We start from the raw sequence: 25,144 nt of genomic DNA on the forward strand, positions 1-25,144 counted from the left end.
CTTTCCCTGCCTTCCACCTTATCTCTCTTTTGGCACAGCATGACTTGACCCCCGTGGTTTCTCTCCTTCTTTGATTTTTTCATGTATATATTTTTCTCCTGGCTCTGTCTGAAATGCCGGTGAAATGCATTTTTAAAAAAAGCACTGGGCTTCACTTTAAAACAATGAATTCATAATTGTGTTATCACTTGGAAACAGGATCGTTCCGCTAACACATTTTTAGCTTTCTTAACTTTCCATTACAGATGAAAACCTCCCGTAAAATAGGTTTGCCACATTGTACTGTAAAAATAACCCACTGAATCTGTTTTTATATGGACCTTGGTACATATATTATTCTTTCTGTATCATGTTCTGCATTTGAACTTGTAAAAAAACAACTGAAGATCTCAATAATAAATATGTTTGAATCTTTTTCTACCACTTTCATCAAAACGGATGTGTGTTACTCTTATACATGGATTTATTGATTGAATCAAAACAAGTTCTTTAAAACAATGCCCTTAAATGCATTTTAAGTGACTTTTCTCACATCAAATCACACACACAAACACGAGCAATTTAATAAAGAAAAGTGGTGTGAAAATAAACTAAGACAAAGATTTAATTTAGTAATAAATAAGGTTGTATATTTAAAAGAACAGTTCAATAGTTTGGGAAAATATGCTCAGTCATTATCTTGACAAGAGTAAAAATACCACTCTAATGCTAGATTCAACAGCCAGTTAGCTTAGCTTAGCAAAAAAGACTAGTAACAGTAGGAAATCAGCTATCGTGGCTAGCCTGGCTAGCTGTAAAATCTGCCTACCAACACTTTTAAAGCTGAGTTAGCTGACAACATTGTCACCAACCATCACAATGAGAGTGGTACCAATCTTCTTATCCAATTCTTGGCAAAGAAGCGAATAAGCCCATTTCCCAAAATATAAAAAATAGTCCTTCGAAAGGTTAAAGGGACTTTTTAAAGTCAAATCTCCTTTTTCTTATCCCATTGCTCCCCGATTCAGGTTTGGATGCCAGTCCACCAGCCAGCACCCATGAACTCACCATTCCCAATGATGTGAGTAATGCCTTCTTGAGGCAGCTGTCTGATGGATAGCCGTTTTTTTTCAAATTTCTGTACTTTTCAAATGATGTCTTTTATTTAGCATGTCATATACATTTAGGTGATGTTGACATGATTGGTCATTGTGCAAAAAGATTGTAATATATGTCACAGTGTATTACCTCAAATCATTCAGTCTTTTGTCATAGAGAAGACGGATTGCAAATGTACTGTGAGATAATCCTGTTTCAAACGTATTTGAATGTTATTAGCACAAATGACTTATAACAAAACAAAAAATAATCCTGCAAATTTCAGTTCCTAATGTTTACACAGCAGAATAACCCCTATCAGCTGATCCATTGTTATCATTAATCAAACTTAATTTCCTGTATGATGGTATTTAAATGAAACCCTGGCCATTTCATTACCCATTAAACTTCCTTTTAGATGTCAATTGTATAACTCTAGGTCTTGAGCATGTATGTATTAAGACAATACGGACGTTTCCTTGCATCACGTCCAAAGACTTCTGCTTTCCCCTCAGCTAATAGGCTGCATCATTGGACGCCAGGGAACCAAAATAAATGAGATTCGACAGATGTCTGGAGCGCAGATCAAAATTGCGAATGCCATGGAGGGCTCGTCAGAGCGCCAGATCACCATCACAGGGACTCCTGCTAACATCAGCCTAGCCCAGTATCTCATCAATGCCAGGTAACCTTTCCACTCCAACTGCTGGCCTCCAGCACAATCTAAAGGATAAAAACAACATCTGAGGGACCATGCTCATATCAAAGATCCGAGTAAACCGCTATAGGAAAAGAAAAAGAAATAGCTTGCTAGTTTAGTGTTGACATTCATGACACTGATACTTTGATAAGTTGCCATAAAAAGCACGATATCTGTCAGGTTTTGACAAGTGACAGATAAGGTCATGAATAATGCGGCTATTCAGGTTATGTTCTTGGTTTTTCCTTTCTACTTTTGTTCCGTAACTCCACCCAAGTGTAGACATTAAAATGCATTAAGTTTCAGCACACTCTTTGCAAGTAAGTGGCTCATGGGAGAAATGCCAACTACTGAGACAAAGCTGTGTCTTTGGACAGAACCTGCAGATTAGTAAACTGAATGTTCAATAAGTAAATCATCAAATGATCAGTGCCAACTTCAGTTTGGAAGGTGCATGGACAAAATATTCATGACAAATCCTAATATAGCAGATGATCTTTTTGTAAATACACACAAGCTACTTATGTTATTAAATTAAAAAACAACTAACTGTGAGACAACATCTGTTGAGCTGTGCACAAGACGAGATATTCAGATGTATAGATACTGCACATACCAGTAAAATACTGAGGAACATATTTTGCATTTACATTTTTTTGCCGTGCTCCACAACAACCTTTTCCCTATCTATCCGCTGAAACCAGTAAATCATTATCAACAGAGAAAATAAGTGTTATCCACAACTCAACTGATGTCCACAGGCTACCTACACCTCAAAGGCAAACATTATCAGCGTCAGAGCAGGAGAACCCACATACCGATACTCAACTTCATTTCTTTGACTTCTTAAGGGAATTTCAGAAAACAGTCCGCTCAGAAACTAATGGCTATTGCTTTCCCACAATTCCAATGGCAGGTTCAGGGACGTGGCTGCCATGTGGAATGACCCCTCATCCATGACTACATCCTGAAGTCACCCCCAAATCTGCTTCACAATTAACCTCTTTGTGTTATCCCATGGAACTTCCCCTCGACTCCCTTGGTTTTGCAAAACACTTTAGCATTAGCCTGTTGGAGACCTACAGTAAAAAACACTGGGATTTGTTTTAAATGGATTGTAGCCAGTGTATCGTTAAGAATAGTTTGCCATTTTGGGATGTTCAGTTATTATTATTGTTATCTTTGCTTAGGGTTAAATCAGAAGATCAATACCACGCTCATGTCTGTTAGCTAAATATGAAGCTGGATCTAGCTTGGCTTAGCTGGCTGGAAAAAGCTAGCCTGGCTCTATCCTATCTATCTAAAGCTCACTAATTAACATAATTGCCTGGCAACCTCACTTGGACATCAAGGCTCCAGGAAGTCACTGTAGTTTGGCACATAACGCTCCTGTGCAAACCTTAACATTTCATTTTTACACGTCAGTGTTTGAATGAAATAAAGGTTCTCTATACAGTTTTCAGAACATTAAATATAGCAGATAACTGAGCTTCTCCGTGCTTTGTTGACATAGCCTGGCCATCCGCGCATTCCTTTTAGGGAATGCTATTTCATGTGAGCGTGCCTAGTGGGTACCTCATGGCCGCCGCTCTGCACTGTGCTCGTAGGACGGTTATAGCTGATAACGTTGTCTCGACCAACAACATTGTTGCAGAAGTGCACCGGCCACCCTCCGGATACCACTGTTAGCTCTGTAAACACTGTTGCCGTTGATTGTACTATTAGCGCTGTTAGCACTCTTAGCTTAGTTTGTTTTTTACCTTTAAAAACAAACATAACGTAATGTATTAGTGAGTTATAAAAGGTGCTAGAATGCAGATTCTGCTACCATAAGAAAAAGCCATGCTGGCTAGCTGTCTACCCCTATTTCCAGGTTTTAAGCTATGCTTAGCTAAGCTAACCATCGCTTGGCTTTAGCGTACAGACATACGAGTGGTATTCTCATTTTACTGTAAGAAAAGGGATTAAGCGCATTTCCCAAAATGTCAAATTATTCCTTTTAGTAGACTCTTTATTTAGCATGCATCATGTCAATAATAATATTGTATTTCTTTCTGTCATTACTATATTAGATCCATTTCCCTATTTAGTCGAATTTATGTCATTGTCCGGAAAGAGTACAATTTATAAAAAATGTAAAATGAACAAAAAAGCTAAGAAAAAAAAGACAAAACACATAACTGCCACTTGAGCAATGTTGTTAGAAAGAAATGGGATGTGATGCCTCTGTCAGGGAATGCAGCAATTTCTACAAATCTCATGACACCACCATTCTTTTCTGTCCACTGCATGGCTTCATGAAGGCGGTTAGTGTTGCATGGTTATGTTACCATATTTTTTTAGAAGCTTTATGGGAAAGGGTACAATGAAAAATATGGTATCAAATCTGTGCTCGAGTTTTTGCTGGCACCAGTTTTTTGTTTTGTTTTCCACAAAGCCAGCCATAGCAGCATAACTTTCACTTTCAAGCGAAAGTTTCGTCTTTCACAGCTGTTTTATTTTCTCTGTCTGCCTCCCCACCTTCCCCTCCACCCCCGCTCCTCCGCCTTCCCTGAACTGTTCTAGGCTGACGTCTGAAGTCACTGGAATGGGCACGCTCTAATTTCTACCCATCTTCCCTCAGTGCATCACATGACCCTTTGAGTGAATGGCATTGCACCTAGTATATTTATTTATCTGTATTTTACTGTCCTGATATTTAAGTGATTGATGATTTCTCGTATTTACTGTAAACATGTGTATCTGCACTGTTGCTAGGACGCCTCACTCCTCTGTCCCTGATGTTTCTGTTACTGAAAGGTCGCCTTACTTTTCTGACACTCTAGTACCTTTCATGGCATCTCACGCATTGCGCCGCTTCGTATTACCTCATGTTTTAACACGTCACTGCACTTTTCTTTCTTGCACTGGAGGCAGCCGAAAGTAAATGCAAAGTAAACCTAAAGAATACTATAGCAATTCAAATCAAGCTTGTCTCTCATGCACCCCACATTCTATTCAATATATTAACACAATATATTGACACATATTTATTCCATATTCAAAAAACTACCATACCATTGTCAATGCATAACTGAACAAAAAAGTTAAAGTTAAAGTTGCCTGATGTCTGAGTTTTACACTATAGATGTATCTGCATGACACACTACTGCACTTCCAAATTATTTCAAAATCAAACAGGTGGAAAGGAAGACTGAATGGTGAAAGGGAATGGAACATGATCTGGATGTGTCACACTGACTCCAATTTAAAATGACCTCATGGGTACAGGCCAAAAAACATCCACTGTAATGCACAAATATCCGTCTTTCCGAGTTTCCTACGAGACCTGACGAAAAGGTTGGGTGGACAAATGAAAATAGGCAAAAAACTTTACAGTGAAGAGTGAAATCTAAGTGCATGCTACAAATAAACCCTACTGTATTCACCTATACGCCACAAACATAATGTAATCATGTTTTCGTGCTGCCATCTATGTATGAGAGTCATGGGCTGGTTTGGTAAGCAACAAGCAAGCGTTTCTGGTTTGCATGTATGAAACATTAGAGAAATATTTTCAATACATATGTACCTACAATGTTACATCAGCCAATCAATGTACATACAGTCAAGGCTTAAATATACATTTATGACTCTTAATGAATACAGTATATCCTTGGTTACACCACGCTGCATATCTGTTTCAGCTGTTGGATTTTGTTACTAACACACACACACCCAACCTGTGTCCATGTTCAAACTAAAGCTGAATGTATTTCAAAATCTCTTTCAACTGATGTCAATTACATGTTGAAACACATTTAAAGGTTTCATTTTAAATCAGGCTACCTACCTTTGTGCAGTAGAATATGAGGCAGAATGATTATTAATTTCTGTGATGTAAGACATCAAATATAAACAAAGACCTTTCTGTATGTTCTGCAAAGAATGAATGGCCTCATTGGTATCTGCAGCTCTCATTGCAAAATGTAGGCTATAAGATAAAATAATGATATCTATATCGATCACTTCAAAGTCAAACTGGACACTCCTGCAAGTAATATGATGTCAATCTCATGACTGTGTTTCATGGATGGCAGGTTAGCTTCTATTTATAAGCCACCGTATTATAAAATAATTATACATTTTACTCCCGAAGCCTGGATATGCATTACTAGAAATTATGTTTGGAGAATGTGATTTGCGTCATTGCAGTTTAGGCTCAGGTACTTTTGAGAATCGATAATACATCGGTTTCGAGTCAGTAATATATTGATGTTGTTGAAACTCGGCTGCTTTACATTTACACATTGTTTCACATTTACATTACGAATGTAAATCTGTAGCTCTGCATCCACATGTGTTTCAGATGGAAACTGAGGAATAGCTGACTGAGGGCTACCTGGTTTTTAATGTTTAATTTACAAACGTCCTATCATCTGCAGAACCTGATCATTAAAGTAGTTTAACTTTTTTCTGTAAAGTTCACATTAATGGTTGTGTGCGTAGATTCAAGGGGCCTGCTGGTTGTGTGCAGACAGGGCAGCCATGATGCAGTTATGTTACTTTACAGTAGGACACATTTGCAAACGTCTAAGTTGCCTTTTTGATTTTCATAAGTTTCATAATCATGGCATCGCTCATGTGCTCATCATTCTACAATGCGGTGTTGGTCAAACACGTCTTGCTGTGTTGCTTTTGTCATTTTACATTTTGTCATGTGCTAGAGCAGCAAAAAATAAAGGCTATAGCGCTATATGATGCTGTTTGAGGAAATGTGTTTGATCATGTTTAGGTTTAATCATTTGCTTCTTGAAGGACCGTATTTGATTTATTTATTGAGGTTGATTATGAAAATGTTTTGTAAAAAGAAGAGAATAAAGTTTGTGTTTTTCTTCCCATGACTTGCATTTGTCATCATTTTTCCAGTTTTTACTTCTTGTGAATTAAATGATTACATTACATTTATTTAGCGATACAGCAAATTACAATAAGCACATTCAAAAGGGTACAACCCTAAAATGTGCAAGTATTATATAAGCACATCCACTTTATCAAATATGCTGATCTACTCAAGTGCTACATTTAGAGACAGTAGTAGATTGAGGAGTTTTGTGTGTGTGTTTGTTGGATATTTGCCTTCATTATTTCCAAAGCTAATCTTTAGGCCCCTTGTATTATGAAGTAAGTTACAGACTACGTTTTAATACTGAATGTGTTGTAAGTTTCAGCTTCAAGTATCACTGGATTGATTGGATTGATATTTGGATCTGACTCTTTTGAAGTTAGACCCACAGGACCACCGAATTGGAGATACAAAACAATCTGTCCAGACAGTGTTTTCTCCTCAAAATTAAATATGACGTATCAGACGCAGTACATCCTGGTATTTGTGGCAAACTGTATTTGATATACTGTGTATTAGGACATACTAGATATTTTTCTGGCATATTAATTGAATGGAGGTATGGTTATTGGAACACACATGCATTTTTTTCCTAAACACTGATCAGTTCAGTGGTTTAGTAAAGGTTTATGTAACACAAATGAGCTTTTATGTTGGTGGTTTGGGAGTTGACCAACAAATCCACTAAAAGAGGAGATGATGGTTTCCACAACTATGCACTACTACATGCATGTGAGATGAAATAAACCCAAGTAAGTGTGTAACAAAGTAAAGCACATGATGACGCTCAAAAGGCTGTGTGATTAATTACAGCGAGCAAAACATCATTATAATGTACAATAGTAGCCAGTTTGGCTTTCAGTGTTCAATAGATCTGTTCTGTTATGAGACACTTTGCCCAACAACACATGTACCCATTTGAAAACATGACAACAATTGTAATGGGTACTCGCATGCATGCATACGCAGACACACACACACAGAGTTATGTTTGAGTTACATTGACTTACATTCATTTTCCTGGAGACTTAACCAAACCATAACCTCTACCAACCCTTATCCTAACATTAAACCAAGTCTTCACCCTAAAATGTAATGTTATGGGGACGTGCATTTTGGAACGCGATTCCACACAATGTGATTGTGAAAATAGATTAATGTCCCCACAGCAAGAGTAAAACACGCTACACACACGGCAGAATACCATGGCGGTTAAAATATTTAATACAACAACGATACTGGTCAAATACAGGTCAGCTGAACATTTACCCAGCCAGCGAAGGACATAAAGTACAGAGTAAAAGAATAAATGTAAGACTTTGGAATTAAAAGGTATTGACAGAACCTGCTTTTTGAAATTCCATCATGGAAACAGGGGAAACTTGTCAGAAAAGGCTCTACCCCCAAAAGACTTATTGTTGAACGGCGTAAGTCCCCCTCCACCTAATAATGTGTTGTGCTTATACTTCACTGTGTAGTTTGACCTTCATTGTGCAGAATGATGCACAGTGTTTGACACCGGAAGGCTGTTTTCACATTCCTGTGCTGAAGCTTGAAAGTTCCTCCGTGCTCACCTTAAATCTCAGTTTACATTTTGATTACAATCGGAAGTCAATCCTGGTCCAATATGTAATGTAAACCAATCTCCAGTGCACATACGCTGAGAATGGATTATTCTATGAGGGAGAAGATGAGCTTTTGAAAAACTAGTTAATTTAACTTTTTGGGAGGATTAGCCAATAACTGAAAAAATACATAGAAGTAGTAGTATTAAAAGGTGTCTTAACACACATGTCTTACACATGTCTTAACATGTCTGGAGAGGGGCCTTTTAATAACCTGTATCAAAACGAATTGGCACGCAAACAACAACATGGACATCTGTCTATGGTCTGCATGCCGCTGGTTTATCAAGGCAATGAGTATTTGAGACACACAGCCTTTTGAAGTAGTGACGAGTGCTATAGCGCTGGCTAACGCCGTCATGCTTACATGCTAACTGCTAGCAGGAGGAACAGACAGGCGTGGCTGTTTACTACCCCGGCAACAACCAGTGTGACAAGAATATACATCAGAAACCGCAAGTTTGACTCTAAATTGAGTCAATGACGTTATGTTGAACTAATACCAATCTCAAAAATGTGTACTTGTGCGATGAAACTCATGCCAATCCCTAGCTACTAGCTATCTTATTCAATTTTACTGGTGTTAAATTGCTAGGTCAGATAGAATAACAGTGTTCCGTACACGTTCTGCCCTTCAGTGCACACTAGTGAGCACTCCTTATTTTCCATTGGACAGTCTCCTCCACCTGTGTACGGATGATCAAAAGGCTCATCGGTGCTCGGTACAGGCGACCAATGGTGTTTTCCGTACAGAGCACATAACAATATTTTCAACGGAAATTAATTAATATTCATTGAATAACACTGCAGTAACATCATCATTGTGCACAGGATTATCTGCAAGCAACGTCTGAATAGCCAGACTGGCTGCTGCATTCTTAGTTCTTCTTGGGCACCACGGGTCTTAATTAAAATGCCCTTTTCAAAGCATTTATTCAACAAAAGGTAATATATCAAAACACTAATGACAACATAATAATAATTTCTAACAGACTACTGCACTGTGAGAAGCATTCATTTAGTTTGAATGTTCATATTCCGTCATATCCCCTCTCGGTGCTTCTGTTTAATGGGATGGGTTTTTTTTTCCTAATGAATCCCACCATAGCCCCCAGTGAGTAGATCTTGAACATTTGGTGTAACTGATTTCAAGATAACCCTGCATGAGGCCAGTTAGTTCATTCTTATGCACAACCTAATGACCATCAAGTGGAGAAAATAGCTACAGTAAATCTCTGAAATGCAAGTTACAGACAAACGTTGTGACAATTAAGAAGGTTCCAGATTTTTGGCTTCATTTCCCTTAAATAGTCTCTGATTTACTCGTGCACACAAAGGCAGGGGTTTCCCACAGTGCCAAATGTTCACAGTCATTCTAACAACAAAAGTTAGTTAAAACTGATGGGAAAGTTTTTTTTATTCTCACTACTTTTCAGGTTTTTGGTGCATGCTCTTTCTATGCAGCAATTTGGCCGCTGTATTTTGTCCTTGGATCTGTTTTCAGTTCAGAATATCAGAAACCTTAACAGATGGAAACATCGAGGGTGTGTGTGGACACAATACCAGGAACACCTTGCAACATGATGCAACCAATTGCAACATCCCCGCAAAGATTTCGAAATTCATGAACTTAACTCTGTTTTTCAGTCAGTGAGGTTTTCATTCAACTCTATGCAAATGTATGAGGTATATTCTTATGGCAGTCGAGCACATGCTGATCCTGCATGCCATTCTCAGCCCAGACTAACAAATTAAGAGACAATGACACAGTTAAGTGTTAATTAAAGAAATTACATAATTCACCATCACAGGGGTTTCATTTTTCTCTGATTTCTCCCTGAGCGCCTTGTGAGACACTTTAGTTTCCAATTTAATAATTTCAGTCTACTGTAATACGAACACAATTCTCAAAATGTAACGCAGTGGATGTAAAAATGGATGTAAGGAAAGAAAGGCTCTACAGTGTGCTAAAGAGTCACTGCTGTTAATTGGAAGTAGCTGTTGTGTCTGACATTCAGCTGGAGTGTGTGCACAAGAGACTCAGCCACAAGGGACGCCTTTGTGTCCACAGGCATGTTGCAAATTAACGTTGTCGCTCTTCAGGGGCGACAAGAGGTCACCTTGTATACAGCTCGACCATCAGTCCTCACACAATCTTTCATGGCTGTTAAATGTGCCCAGTTTCAGGCAGTTTTTGATCGTGCTCCCAAAGCCCCTAATTGCATTTAGTAACACATTCACCAAGTCTAAATAAGGAGGGATAATCCCCGTGAGAAACGATTGACAACCTTGCCAGGAAACGAGGAAGCTCCGAATTAGGAAGCTCATTGTGATTTTGCAAACATCCAATCATCATGATTCTTTTATGATTTTCTGTCAAAGAAGAAATGGTTGCTTACATTTGTGTGAACAGTCCTTTTAAGATCGCTCAAGGCATTTCAGGTAAGTTGTGAGATATACTTATATAATGAAAAAACAATCTGTTCCGCAATAAACCATACAAATCTAATGCAAGCAGATTAATGAACTACATTAGCTGTATGTTCGTGTGTAGGCCTATCTATAAAACAGAAACAAATCTAGTAAAGGTCATCAGACACGTTTGTTGTTTAAAGGTTCTCTATAGAACATTTATTGCATTAACACAGCAGCAAAAAAAAAAAAATTTGCAATATAAAGATATAGAGGAGTAATGTCTACCTGAGCAGAGAATGAAGTTGCTCTCACTCGGTTCCCCCACAGGTAAACACTATTAGCTCTATCAACACTAACGATGTTTGCGCCGTATATAATAGATGTGTTCTGAATTTCCAGGCCAGCGCTTTTTAATTATTAAAATGGAAATGCAGTATACAAAGTTATACTTTCTCTTCTAGTCGAAATATAAGTTTTTACTGTTGTAATTTGACAGGATGACATGATGAAAGAAATATCAAACCACACACGTTCGATATTTCCTCCAACCAGCTGACTTTCAGTTCCCTCCCACCACTCATAAATGGCATAAAATAAACTCTTGTAGACTTTCTACATTGGACCATGGACAAAAAAATGTCCTTCTTACGATCCTGCAATACGAAGGGTGTTCGAGGTGGCTTGGTTTGGCTAGTATTAGTATTCAAGGAAAAGAGTAAAAAGCTTGTTTTCATTCGATTGGAGGTTAAAGGAAAAGTGTAAAACTGTTTCAGGGCTCCATAAACTATTGCTATACCAATCGGATTGCATTGATTGACTAATCACAGATAATTATTTGAGACTTTAATATATTTTATAATTAACAGCTTATGTGACCCAATCTGCTTTGCTCTGGTGTGTTGGGTTGCATCCATCTGGTACTCCATGTGGGGTAAAGCAGCCTCTCCGGTTAAGGTTTTGCAGCTTAGGGAAATCAGATGGTTCTAGTGTTTGGTTGGAATGAAAGCCATCATACTCTTGGCTGTCTGCTGCATATTGATTAAAACAAAGTCATTTAGTCACTGCTGACAGACTACAGATAAAAACTCGAAACCTCTGTCAACTCATAAAGCAGAAATGTACCCTTGTAAGCATTTCTTATAAAGCTTTTAAGGTAGAGAATGCTTTCATGGATGCATTCCTAAAACTGTGTTGTCCTTTCGGCATCCTGTTAATGGCCTGAGATGCATTGTTATGCACTTATATCGTCCCTAATCAGAGACCTTAGTCCTGATCCCCGGTGAGACAGACGGGCGAATTGCAGCCGCTGATTTGCACTTTACTTGCAACTTCTATCTGCCTTGTCTCCGTTTCACAAAAGATACTTCGCCAGTGTTATTACAGTGCAAAGACCTTTACGGTTAAACATTAATGCTCTCATTATATGACTGCATCCGGAGCATTTGAAGGTAATCAAAAAAGTCAAATGACTCGTCTCATTAAGACAGACTCTTTCAACACATCACACTTTTCTTGCTCTGCCGTTTGCCTTCTGTCCCTTAAATGAGGAAATGAATCCACCCTTGGGTTTAGATTAGTTTTTAACCAAAGAAAAATGGGTTTTAATGTTTTTTACAACTGTGTGAATGGAATGCAATTCGGTAATTTACTTCATGAATATTCATGCTCGTACATGGGGCTTTAGAGCAAACCAAGTCTGTTTGCAAACTGTTTTACTTTGTACAAAGTGGTGATAATGAGCCTTCAACTTGTACAACTAATTATACTTAATCTAGCCAGAACATTTGTATTCCCATCATTATAGCCGACTGAAAATTGAATGAATGGTTGTAAAAAAGGTGAGCAATATTTAAATTGAATTGTTTTACATTATTCAAACATTTTGTTAAGTATTGTGTATAAAAGGTACCTTGATACAGTATTCCTAAAAAGTTATGCACCCCATTCTGCTCATTATCATTTATAAGAGAAACCCTACGAGTGGTGCTCATCCTTATAGAGTGCAGCACATTATCTGAGACAAATGACTTGCAGTCTTTGCTATTTTGTGTTCAAAGACACTGCGAAAACCTTGACATCCACATGGGAGTCATTTTAAATTTGCAGAGGTGGAGGGGCGCGTAACAGAAGCATAAACATGATAGGCTACCAAATGTAGGTGTGTCTCTGTGTTATTGGATGGGTGTGACAGCAGCAAAAAGTGAAGGCAAAGAATTTATGAGTGAGCATGCGTGAGAGAAGTGAATGGCAGGATGTGTGAGAATTAGTCACAGGTCGAAGCATGTAAATGTAAAAGAAAAAGTCTTTAGACTGAACGTACGCAATGAACAGAAATATCTGATCAGGATCAGACCTCAAAGTATATTCAAAATTTAAATTCGGCTACTCAGTCACAGAGAGAAAGTTAACAGAAATATGTTAAGAAAAGGCTTTGTAAAAAAAACGTGTTTCATTTTCAAACAAAAAACTGTGTATTGTGTGTATTATTAGTTTTCGTTGTTGTTTTAAAGTTGAGGCTTAAGATAGGCTTGGCATCTGCTGGGGCACCTGCAAAAGATAGAACCAGTGACATTATTTGCATTTCCACATTCATTTAATGACCAAAAAAGATTTAATTTAAATTGAAAGATCGATGGAAATGGAGCTTTGTGGCACATAGACACAAGCAATATCAGGTCACGTCTACACACTATGGTTAGTATGATCATTTCATTGTTAGTTCTGCCCTCTTCAGGCCAGTCGTTTATAATATTAAAGAGAAAACGGCACCAGCAATACACTTTAAATTCGACTTCATGGGGTGACAGAGCCTTCTCCATATCTGCCCCCTCCCTCTGGAACTCTCTCCCCAAACACATCCGAGACTGCACTGACCTTTCCATATTCAAATCCCAAATCAAAACCCACCTGCTTTTAATGTGTGATCATTATTGTGTGTTTTATGTTTTTAGTGTATAGCCTTTTATGATGATTTTAATGTAAAGTGTCTTTGAGTACTCTGAAAAGCGCTCTATAAATAAAATGTATTATTATAATTAATATTATAAAATTGTTGTCCAGATGGGGTTTGCCACAAGGAAGATGTCCACAAAAAGATATAGAAAACGATTCCCAAGCTACAGGGACCATAAGCAGTGTGCTAAAAAGACAGCACACTGCTTATGGTCGTGGTTTCTCACTGCTTGACTGTCCAACAAGTCTCGTCTTTCCTCACAGGATATCTGGAGGTCAGCAGAGTGACCATTGGTGACCACCTCTCTTCTCAAGTCCCTTCTCACCTGGATGTCCAGCTCAGGGAAGAGTCCTGCTTGTTCCAAACTTCTCTCATTTTACAATTATTGTAAGTCACCACGCTCTTATTTTAAGCCTTCCCCCGGATCTGCGCCTTGCCACAATCCTGTCTCTGAGCTCTGCAGGCAGCACCTTTGAGCTCATGGCTTGGTTTCCGCACTGATGCGCATTGTCAGCTGGGGGACCTTAACGCTGTGTGCCTTTCCAAATCACCTCCAATCAGTTGAATTCACCGCTTTACCAGACTCCAATCAAGTTGTGGAAACATAGATGATCAAGAGGAATGGGAAGTGTCAGGGTCTGAATACTGATGTCGAAGTGCAAGTCCAGTTGTTTTACTACATGTAATACACTTCCCAAATCCTCTTCTCACTTTGTCATCATTGGGTTTTGAGTGTAGATTGGCGAGGGAGAAAATTAATTTAAATCATTTCAGCATAAGACTACATATACTGCATTTAGAAAGTATTCAAACCCTCTCACTTTTTTCACATTTTGTTATGTTGCAATGTATATTATGTGGATGGCTAATCTATATATACGTGTTCAGCATAATTAATAAGAACACCACCATGATGAATCACCTCCTGCCGATTTAATGCCATGCATCAGTGCAATCTGTGTCTCATTACACGTCACCCTGTCACACACAAACAGCCCTAGATGTATCGCAGAAGCTAATAAGACAGTTACACCACGCATGTGGATGCTAATAGCTGCTAATACTCTGCTCCCTTGGACACTGCTACAGTCACTGTACGTAATTGTGATGAATTGCTCCAAACCAAAGGCTCCACTCATCAGTATCTTGACCCCCCATTTAGAAGAGATGAATTCACTTTGTCGGAGGAGATCTTGAAGTGACACACTTGGATAAGTAAGTAGGCGCCATGGGGTTGAGTGGACTGCAGGCAGCGGCCACGGATAATTTGTCTCCGCCAAAGCATTTGGAGATCCATTAAGGGACAGGTGAACAGGGAGGTGAGGGGGAAAAGGCCCCCTGGAGACAACTGGACGTGTGGTTTTTGCACGCTGAGTAAATTCAGCCATGCCATGCACGCACACACACACACACACACATGCCAAACCGCACCTCTGTCCTTTATCTTCAGTGCCACAACCAACTGGTCATACATCAGCGGGCCATCTCCCCTGGCTGCTGGCGGAGTTGGATGAATGTGTTTTGTGTTTGGAAGCTGTTATTAGTTGTCCCAAGAGCAATTACAGGCAGAGACTAGTCAAATTTGTCCTAAAGTGTGAGTAATATGAATAGATGGTGACCATTAGAAACACATCACCAGGGTTAATCACCAGACAAATGTAGAATAAGGCCATCTTATTCACAGTCTCCTACTCATACACTGAAAAAAAAAAGTATTCAGAGCAAAACATGTCTTTGCAAGGGGGAAACAAATAAAATCCTGATATGGGGAAGATTCTACTGTGGCTACATTAATCACAATAAATGGATGTGGAGGTAAACGCAGCACAGTTGTTCATCGAGATTAATGGCCGCTTACTCGCGCCTCCTACCAACCCTGGAGTTTCTCTCTGCCGGGTCCCTTGAATTGATTGAGGAAGGTTAGCACAAGTCGCTGACATGGAAAACCTGCTGCATGGTATTTCTGCTGTTCCCGTAACAGCTGCGCTCCAAATTCCTGACCTTGGCTTTCTCTTATCTGACTGCCACATTCTTCACGTTTTCTGACTTAGGTGTAGGCGTGTGTTCGTGTGTGTGTGTTCGTGTGTTCGTGTGTTCGTCTGTGTGTGTTCTGTCAGAATGAAACCACCGGCGATTCCCCGTTAGGACCCTTCATGTGGTCGGACAAAGGAGGACATTTGCATGCAAATTGTCCGCACGAGAATCGTGAAACTCAGCAGATATATTTTCAGATATAAATCCCTCCTCCAGCTGCTTGTGTTGTCTGTGAGCAATGCTTTTTTTTTTCCGGCAACCTAAACATCTTTGGGCTCACCTGTTCTAATTGATATCTGTTGGTTTTTTCCTTTGTTGGTATTAAATCAATCAAAGACCGGTGATGATTAGCTTTCGTGTGTGGCAAATAAAAGGAGGAAGCAGATGGAAGTAATGCTAATGTAAAGTGATGTATCAGATTGGCACTGTGAACTGCTTTTTCTGCCTGGAGCTACCCTGCTTCCCAGCATGACTCCCAGTTTAGCTCACCACTAATCTGTGGGTGTTGTTTTTGGTCAAGGCAGCTCCTTGACCAAAAACATTGTGTGATTTTACAGCATCACCCAACTCTGCAAAATCTTGATTTATTGACCCAACACATAATGTTTTGGCCATTATTTTGTTCCAATTGTTATGGTTATGAAAAATTGCTGAAAATAATAATAAATGGATATTTTGAGTCTGTAAAGCATCACTGTAAAATTGGGAAAAGTCGTTACACAAGCAGGGGAATTCCATTTTGCTCATAGCATGACAATCAAGGCTTTCCTCTGCTGTATAGGTACATTTAAAAATGCTTCCCCTCTCAATCCTAACACTTGCATTCTCAGTCTAACTACAAAATATACACAAAGAATGAGAAGAAAAAGAGAGCATCCTCCTTCAGCCACACCATCTAGAGCTCACTCACTTTGACGGCCTCCTCTTTGTCAGTGGCTGGTTGATTCATTGAGATGTCTTGGCTGGACTGAAAATCTGAAATATTTAGAAAAACACACAATAAATCTGATCAAAAGGGAGGAAATTATCACTGGATTGTATTTCTTAACTGGGATCCACGTCTTTTCTTTGCAGGTTTGTTGACATTTGCCTATGAACTGATTCTGTAATGGGGTGCCGCGTTAACAGCTGCGACACCGTGGTGTTGGATTGGTGTGTGAAGGCCTACCGTCGGCGTTTTTGCAGCGCCATTGAAAAGCTGCATTGTCCTCTTCACCTGCCTGTTGAGCTAGAATTGCCCGGATGAATACATGGAAATCATGAAAGCTGTTGAAACTTGACCCAAAATCTGTGGGTTTGAGACAGGCCCCATGAAAAAACTGCACTCCGCCTTAGTTCAAATGACACCTGGAACATTGGGACCAGCTGACCTACATTTGAATCCCATCGGGGAGAGCAAATGGAAATGAAGCGGTCGGTTAAACTCACTATTCTAAGCCCAGATTTGTTTTGTGTGTGTTCTTCTCAAGGTTATCTCAAAGATTGACATAAACTATTTTTTATAACCTGCACTAAATTGTAACACCTGTACATTTCATGAACAATTTAGCTGCACTGCGCTTCATTTAAAACTGCAATTTAAGTTGCCTGAGCACGGTTTAAATGACCTTTTATTCGAACAAACCAAATGCTGAACGCTTCATTGCATGTGCGGTCATGTACAGTCAATCTGTCGAGGTCACATTGGATCCAACATTGATTACCCTACTGATGCAAATTGTCCTACTTGTGTTGTTCACACTCCTCCCGTTTCTATAAGTATAGCCACATGTTGAACAAAATGTTGCATAACAATCTCTTTACTGAAACTCCACTAATGTCTTCGTTAGGGATAATGTTCACATTTGCTGTTAGATGACGCAGACATGCACGGTGCTTGACTTCGTCTTGGAGTAGCATTAAGTAAAAAAAGACAAACCAAAAACGTATATAGACTTTGCATGCAGTTTGTGAGTGGGGAATAAGCCTCCACAGTTTCAATAGGGCAATTACCACCAGAATACAGTGCAGACCGCCAAGCTGGCATCTTGATCCACTGCTGTGCTATAATCCCCCAACATACAGCACTTGGGGTGATTAAAATACTCAATACATCACAGATCAATGTGACATAGGCAAGGTGTTGAGTTAAGGTGCATGTGTTGCAAGATAAGTGATTCCCAAAATCCTTCTTTCACCCTTTAATTATGACTTAGTTCCTGCATTTTATACTGCAGGACTTGATTAAAACATTGTCAAAAATAAAGGGAAGAGCATTTTATTGTTAACTAGGAGATTGACAGAACAGGAAATTCGTCAATTTTGAGAGTTTGGGCTATTTTGTCTTCTGATGGGGTGTTGCCGTAAAAAAAAAAAACAGGTCATTGTAGGTAAAGAAAGATAATAATTACTGAGCCTGGCAAGGCGGTATTATTGAGAAACAACTAAAGAGTTTCCGAGATTAAATTCATAAGTTTGTGAAGAAAAATTGATGACGTTGAATGTCATGAAGTTGTTATGAAGTTTTTTTTTCTTCTTGCCAATTTTCTCATAATGAATGATAACCCCTCCCCATGCTCCTTAATTATAGTTTTGTTTTTTTGTTTTGTTTTTTACCTACAATGTCCCTATATGTCTTATATTTCAAGCAAGTGGAAAGAAACATCTAAAATACACATTTAGGTGTTTAACTCACTACACTTTGTTCATTTGCATCTGTAGATTTGTCCTAGAATCACAAAAGAGTTAGCATTAATGCCTCAGTCAAATAATTACACATTTCCGAAAAAAAATGTAGTTAAAACAATTGTCTTAATGCAAGTAATCATTTAATTTAGGTATCAAACAACATAATGGTAATTTTAAAAGTTATAACCAAAATACGTGTCGTGTCCTTCACTTGTTATCCGTGGAGTTTGGTGTTCTCATTTGCTTGGTTAATTGTTTTAGGTGATGGGGGGGGCAGAGCAGAAGGTGCAGCCAGGGGAGGAGGACAGACAGACAGTACGGTCAGAGTCAGACAGGCGGAGGAACTGAAGGACGAAGGAGAGCTGCCAGCAGAACAGCAGTCCAAACCACGCGCAGCCGGGACTCCTTCTGGCGCCGTGCGCGCGAACGTTCGGAGAGAGTGGTGCGTGATAACGCGGACCGGTGCGGCTCCTCGAGACCTCGCCTGAACACCAACACCAATATCATCAATATCATCAGCATCAACAAGTGTCACTGCCGTGCTGTGTTTAATGAGAAGAGCCACGTTTGGAAATAGGATTCATTTCACTCGGAGATGTAATAACTTCCCCGCGTGCCGCTTAGGAACTTTACCGTCTTTCGTTTATTCCCTCGCGGACATGTGGACGCGTTGAGCAAGCTGACGGGACTTTTTTCTTCTTCCTCCAACTCATTTTTAAGAACTGTAGTAACTGTAGTATTTATTTGGAGAGATGTCCATCCCTCTTTCAACCATGATACAGATGTGATGTGAGCAAACTACTGCTGCGCTATCGGCGATGTATCCACATTGGTACTGTAGACAGAAACTGGATAAAAAAAGTCTATTAGGATAAAACTCTTTCCCGGTAAGTATAGCTGATGCCTCTAAAACTAGTTGTTAATTAAGTCATTATAGCCTATGTGTATTTATTTATTGCCGATGTAATATTTTAACCACAGAATGTTAATGTGATTACAATCCGCAATATTACAAAACGCAACGAGTCTGCTTACTCTGCACTGAGGCATCATTAGCCTGATTGAATTCAAATCTTTGCCGAGGCTATTCTTTCCTCTGCAGGCGCACCTAATATTCTTATTTAGGGTGGATACATGTCTACTCTGCTTAATTGTGAGTGAAGCTGTGATACGTTTAGTTGCTTCACTGAAATTATGTATTCCCTTGCAAAAAATTGGAAAAAAACAAACATCTGTTGACTATTAAACCGCCAATTTGCCATCTAATTTCATTTTAAAAGAGCAGTTCACACCGATATCTAATATACATATTGTTCCTCTTACATGAGTGCCACTCATCAATCGCGATTGCTTGGTGTGTGTTGTCTAGTTTTGGAGATATATCAGCCGTAGAGATGTCTGCCTTCTCTCCAATATAATGAGACTATATAGCACTTGGCTTGTGGTCCTCAATGTGCAAAAAAAATAAATAAAAATCCATTTGACAAACTCAACAGCAATGTCTATTTCCAGAAATCATGACCCAGACAGTTGGGGATAATCTGGAGTTACAGCCCCTTTAGGATATTACAAAAAATAGAAAAGAAAAGATGGTACAAATGACAGATAAGACAAGCTCCAGCACATCACGCATGTGTAAACCTTAACTTAGCCTAAAGGCTACTGTTTGACTTAATGATGTAGTGGTGTCACAACACAAGTGCAGGGTGTTTTAGCTGCCCTTGTGTGTGTAGATGTCCACATCTTGTCCACACCTCCTGCTGAGCTGAGACTGATGGGAACGTGGGGCGCTTATTTAAGACGCTTGCCTGCGTGTGTGTCTGTGTGTCCTGAAGCTATGAGGCCCTTGGCAAAGACAAATGAAAAAAGAAAAAAAAAGATATATATTAGAGAAGAAGACACATGGCTCTGTGGGGCGCATGACCTCGAACACAGCGAGGGGTTTATGGTGCGATCAGTTTAGCCCACCAGAGGGTGCGCAGTTTTAAAGTGATCCTCCTGCAGGACAGCTGGAGTCATTGTAGAGCCCACAGCTACTCCGATCATGCGCCCGGTGAATGAGACATGAGGGAGCTGTGCAAACAAGATTTACCTCATTGTAGGAGTCAGGATCAGTTGTTTCATTGTTTTGTTTTTTCTTCTTTGTCCAGCTTTGGCATAATGAAATTATTATTGATATGCACTAAAGTGCTCTAATGTCAGAGAATCACTTCATGTAATGTTTTATAGTAGACAATGCTGGCCAACATTGTGTTATCCTAATTGGACGATCCGATGCTGGCTATGACCCACGAGCACGCCTCCATGGTTTATGGGATTTGCAGCAGTGGAATGGATTTTTCACAATAATCAGATTATACATTTTGTAAACATTGTGGGAATAGCATTTACTCAGCTCAATTTGGGAAGACAAAAGGCATTTGCCAGCTCACTTACAAAAGGACTGATCTCAGCAGGAGTCACTGTCTGGATGATTCGTCATGTACACTGACAGCAGCTATTACCATCTTCTGCTGCACTGAAGAACTGCACTTTTTTTTGCTGTACAGGAATAACCCTATTCTCTTTGTTTCTTTCAGTGCACAACACCGACGGTGCTCCGCTCCGAGCTCTGAGGCTTTCAACGTCGCCACAATAAACCTGAGATTACAGTTCCCTGCCGGAATATGCTCAGTGAGCAGCTCGGCTTTTGGATGAGCTCTTCTGAAACCAATTTCAAAAGATTATACAAAACTCTCTCAAATCAATTTTGAGGAAGTATCTCATAATAAGCCCCTATGTTAGTGTGAATAAACGGATCAGTTTGGGCATTTTGAAAGCTAATGAAGCCACAATCATCACCATTCAGTGCCGCGAAACAGGTGGAACTATGATTGCTTTTGCCTGACAGGACTTGTGGGAGGTCGCTGCTGAATATGCAGGACATAGCAGGGCCTGATATGCCCTGGAAATTCCCTATCTTTGATGGCTTTGGCCTCTTATGGGGCTTGCTCCTTGGATTATTCATTGCAAGTGCACCAGGGATGGCTTGCCCCACGAGTTGTCACTGTATAGAGAAGAGTGGCATGACTGTGGTCCAATGTATGTCTCGCAACTTGGAGAGAGTCCCACCAGATCTTCCAAGAGATACTGTTGTCCTACTTTTGGCATCCAACCACATCACCCACATCCCCAACCACGCCTTCAAAGAACTGCACTACCTTCAGGAGCTGGACCTGTCTCACAATGACATCGAAACTGTGGACCTCGGAGCTTTTCAGGGTGTTTCTGACAGCCTCCTGGTCTTGGATCTATCAAACAATCGCATCCAAAGTGTCCCCAAAGAGGCATTTGCGCGCCTGCGAGCAAAAATCAGCCTCTCGAACAACCCGTGGCACTGCGAGTGCACGCTGCAGGAGGTCCTGAGGGAACTGCGGCTGGACCCCGAGACGGTGAATGAGGTGATCTGCTACACGGCGGTGCAGGAAGAATATGCAGGCAAACCGGTAATCCAGGTGCTGGACTCAGGGATCAACTTCTGCAATTTTCACCACAAGACCACCGACGTAGCCATGTTCGTCACCATGTTCGGGTGGTTCACCATGGTGATCGCGTACGTCATCTACTATGTGAGACACAATCAGGAGGACGCCAGGAGGCACCTGGAGTACCTCAAGTCACTGCCGAGCAGCTCGCAGATCAGCAAGGACTTTGACACCATCAGCACTGTTCTCTAGCAGGGCCGTGTGTGTGCCTGTAAATATGTGAGTAAATGTGTGGTTATGTACTAAATGACTAAAAAGCTGTTGCAACACTAGTGTTTAAGCACATTATTCTGAGGTCTTTCAGTGACTGAAATGGATCATTTTGTTTTTTCAGGCCCCGTAAATACATTTATTTAAATTCCAAAAACATTTACGTTTTATTAAATATGAGTAAATCTGGCTCTAGAACCAGACAGAGCCACAGTGATAGCACATAATAAACAAAATACTCACATTTCCATGATGGATGATAGATCTAGACTAGAGAGATAAATGTTCCCACTCTGGTGTCGATCCACAGTGTGATTGAGTTTGGACTGAGATGAATGAGTCGCACGACTGTGTCCCTCAGTTACTTTGTATCGATTGATTTATGTTGTTCCGGTCAAGGTAAAGGCCTTTTTACGAGACTTTGGCTAACATATAAAATAGGGCAAGATGTTCATATTCAGTGTGCATAAAGCATTTGTAACAGCCCTGTCTCCAGGAAACTACTGACCCAGGAAATAAGGTTACTCTGTGCAAACACTGCATTGTGTCATGTTCAAGACACGAATCTATTCAAACTAGGAGAAGTTGCCATACTTTAGCAGCTCTGATGTGTCTTTGGTACAGGGCTACTTTATTACCAGCCGATATTCCTGCATTGACGGCTCTAGGTGAAATGTCTTTCACACAGGGTGACAGACAGCATATTGTAATATGCGATGATGTAGAAGTATAGGGGTGCACACAACAAAGTAAACTGATTTGTTATCAGTTATTTATTGATTAAACAACTGTTAACAGCCGCTTGCTGCTGCTGGTACATGACTTGATCAGAGCAGTGATCACCCTTTAAAATGCATCTGTGAAAATCAACCCAGTCGCAGAATTTTTTTTTGGCATTGTACAGTATGTCTCTACATTGAAACTAAATGTCTCTGAACCAAAAATACATTTCATATTAACCTACGTGTATGTCAATGTTATAGTGTTTTAACTGCTAATTGCGCTTTGGGTGTATCCAAACTGCTTTCTCAATTACGTTTAGATTTAGGCAACATGAATACTTGGTTAGGTTTAGTAAAATATCTTGTTGTGGCTTAAAATAAGTATGTTACTTGTGGTTTCACACAGGACACAAACAGTGGTCTCCTTTGCGAAAGTCTTGTGTTTGACCTCGTCATCAGGCTCGTCTTCCTCCTTATGTGGACTTAAGTAGACTTTGGTTTTGACGTATCACAATTTTTTTTCTGATCAAACATAATCGAAAATAATAGAAAATATGTTACCTCAAAAGATAATTAAAAATTCAGTTTCGTAATATGGCAATGTCATTTTTTTGAGACTAGGCTGCCGAAAACAGTCGAGAACACCATGAAACTGCGCATAAAAGGTGTTCACAGGGGTTCGCGGGGAGCCGAGGCCCCCCTCCCAAATCTCAACAACATTCATATGGACCTGCACATCAAGAAGTCGATTGGTTGAGTAAACTCACGTCACAAAGCAGGGTTGAAACAGAGATGAAAGAAACACAGCACAAGCCATGCAAACGTACCCGAACGACCCCTGTTCATTATTGCCTACATGCAGCTTGAAGAAGCATACTTCCAGCCAAATCAGTGGTCTGTTAAAAGCAAATGAACTGAGCTTAAGAGAGGTGTAATAGGTCATAGTAGAGAGATAACTCTCTGTAACCCCTTTCACATTACAGCCTTTTGGTTCAATATTAAAGCCCTATAGGATAACCTGATACGATAGCAGTACCCTGGGAGGAAGGTTAGACATTGCAATTGCAGTCTGTTGTGAATTTCATGATTGCTTGAGAAATTGATTATATTTTTGTACCACGGTTCATGTCATTGTCCAATATATGGAAACCTTAGTAATCTGAAAAATGTCTCATTGTCTGACAAACTCCCATTGTTCCACAGGCCCGAGGCTCCGAAAATATAAACACTCGAAACAGAAGCACATGGCTAACTATTATGCAAAATGATGTCTTCAGAACTGACCCTGAATCCTTGACCTTACTTTAGGAGCAATGGGCCCTCGGAAGAATGGGTGTTTGTTTTCGGGATAACGAGCTGTCGAACAAACAGGCTTTCGTTCTAATTAATCGGACATTTTTTCGACTATTGGGGTTTCAGAATAATGGGCCATCGGAACAATGGTCCTTCCGCTGCACCATTTCCTGTGTAGGACTACAGTTTTGCACTGGTGTATCATCCGGTACACCACAGAGAGAAGATCAGTTGAGCTAAATGTTGTGTTACATCTAGGAGGAGTCACAGGTAAAAATAAGTCATCACAAAGAATTGTCATGTAAAAAGTATTTATCATCGCAGCTTTGTACTGATGGGGGTCCAAAATGACTGTGTGTATTTATGTTGGATGTCAATGTTCAGAAGTGTCAAACACCACATGATATCTGTTACTTGTCAACCACAGCGGCACAACACAAACAGCTATATTAACATGGCATTTCCATTATTATAATTGATTTCATTGTACACTGTACACAAACGTAATTCATGAGTTGTGTCCAAGTGCCTACTCTCTGGGACTCCTACACTATAGCACTGTGCACTAAGTTAGAACAACTGAGTGCTAAGTCCTCTCCCTGTCCACCATTACAGAACTCTATAGCTATAAGGTATGCCTAGCTAGTTTCTAAGTAGGGCTGGGGTGCTGAGTCATAATGGTGTTGATCCCCGATTCCACAAATGGGTGGATTTTTCCAAAAAAAAAAGGACAAGAACGAGTGCCAGAAGACAATGACAGAAAAGTCTTTGAAAGTGTTACATGCTCTTCTGTGATTGACAACTTCCTGTACCTGTCCTCATGTGGTGATTCCCACTCATCTAGTAGTTCAACCAGGTTCAAATAAACTGAATTATTTGCAACCAATACTTGTTTTTAGTGTTGCATACTGTACTTGCATAAAGTAAAGTAGTCTTTTTGTACTGCTGTAGGTCTATTTGTTACAGTGTCGACCTGTCTGTGCAGTTTTGAACTGTCTTATGAAAATGTTTGTGCTGGCCAATGTGTACACAACTTCTA

The 25,144-nt window shown here is 39.9% G+C and overlaps 2 protein-coding genes across 2 annotated transcripts in view; both read left to right on the forward strand.

The window, feature by feature from the left end:
* The window catches only part of LOC142964841 (poly(rC)-binding protein 3), a 60,705-nt gene extending 54,045 nt beyond the window's left edge, over nt 1-6,660 (forward strand). Inside the window, exons 15-17 of the mRNA XM_076105395.1 lie at nt 1,008-1,060; nt 1,593-1,762; nt 2,694-6,660. Of these exons, the coding sequence (XP_075961510.1) occupies nt 1,008-1,060; nt 1,593-1,762; nt 2,694-2,748 (278 nt within the window). The 3' untranslated portion in view covers nt 2,749-6,660. The remainder of the gene's footprint in view (nt 1-1,007; nt 1,061-1,592; nt 1,763-2,693) is intronic.
* A 14,611-nt stretch (nt 6,661-21,271) lies between these two features.
* Nucleotides 21,272-22,072, forward strand: LOC142962353 (leucine-rich repeat-containing protein 3-like). Its single transcript, XM_076102806.1, has one exon. It carries the CDS (start codon nt 21,272-21,274, stop codon nt 22,070-22,072), a length of 801 nt encoding a protein of 266 aa, XP_075958921.1.
* Nucleotides 22,073-25,144: the final 3,072 nt, after the last annotated feature.

The sequence above is a fragment of the Anarhichas minor genome, unplaced genomic scaffold (assembly GCF_050575085.1).
Source record: "Anarhichas minor isolate MPS153535 unplaced genomic scaffold, ASM5057508v1 ptg000004l, whole genome shotgun sequence".
NCBI classification, from domain to species: domain Eukaryota; kingdom Metazoa; phylum Chordata; class Actinopteri; order Perciformes; family Anarhichadidae; genus Anarhichas; species Anarhichas minor.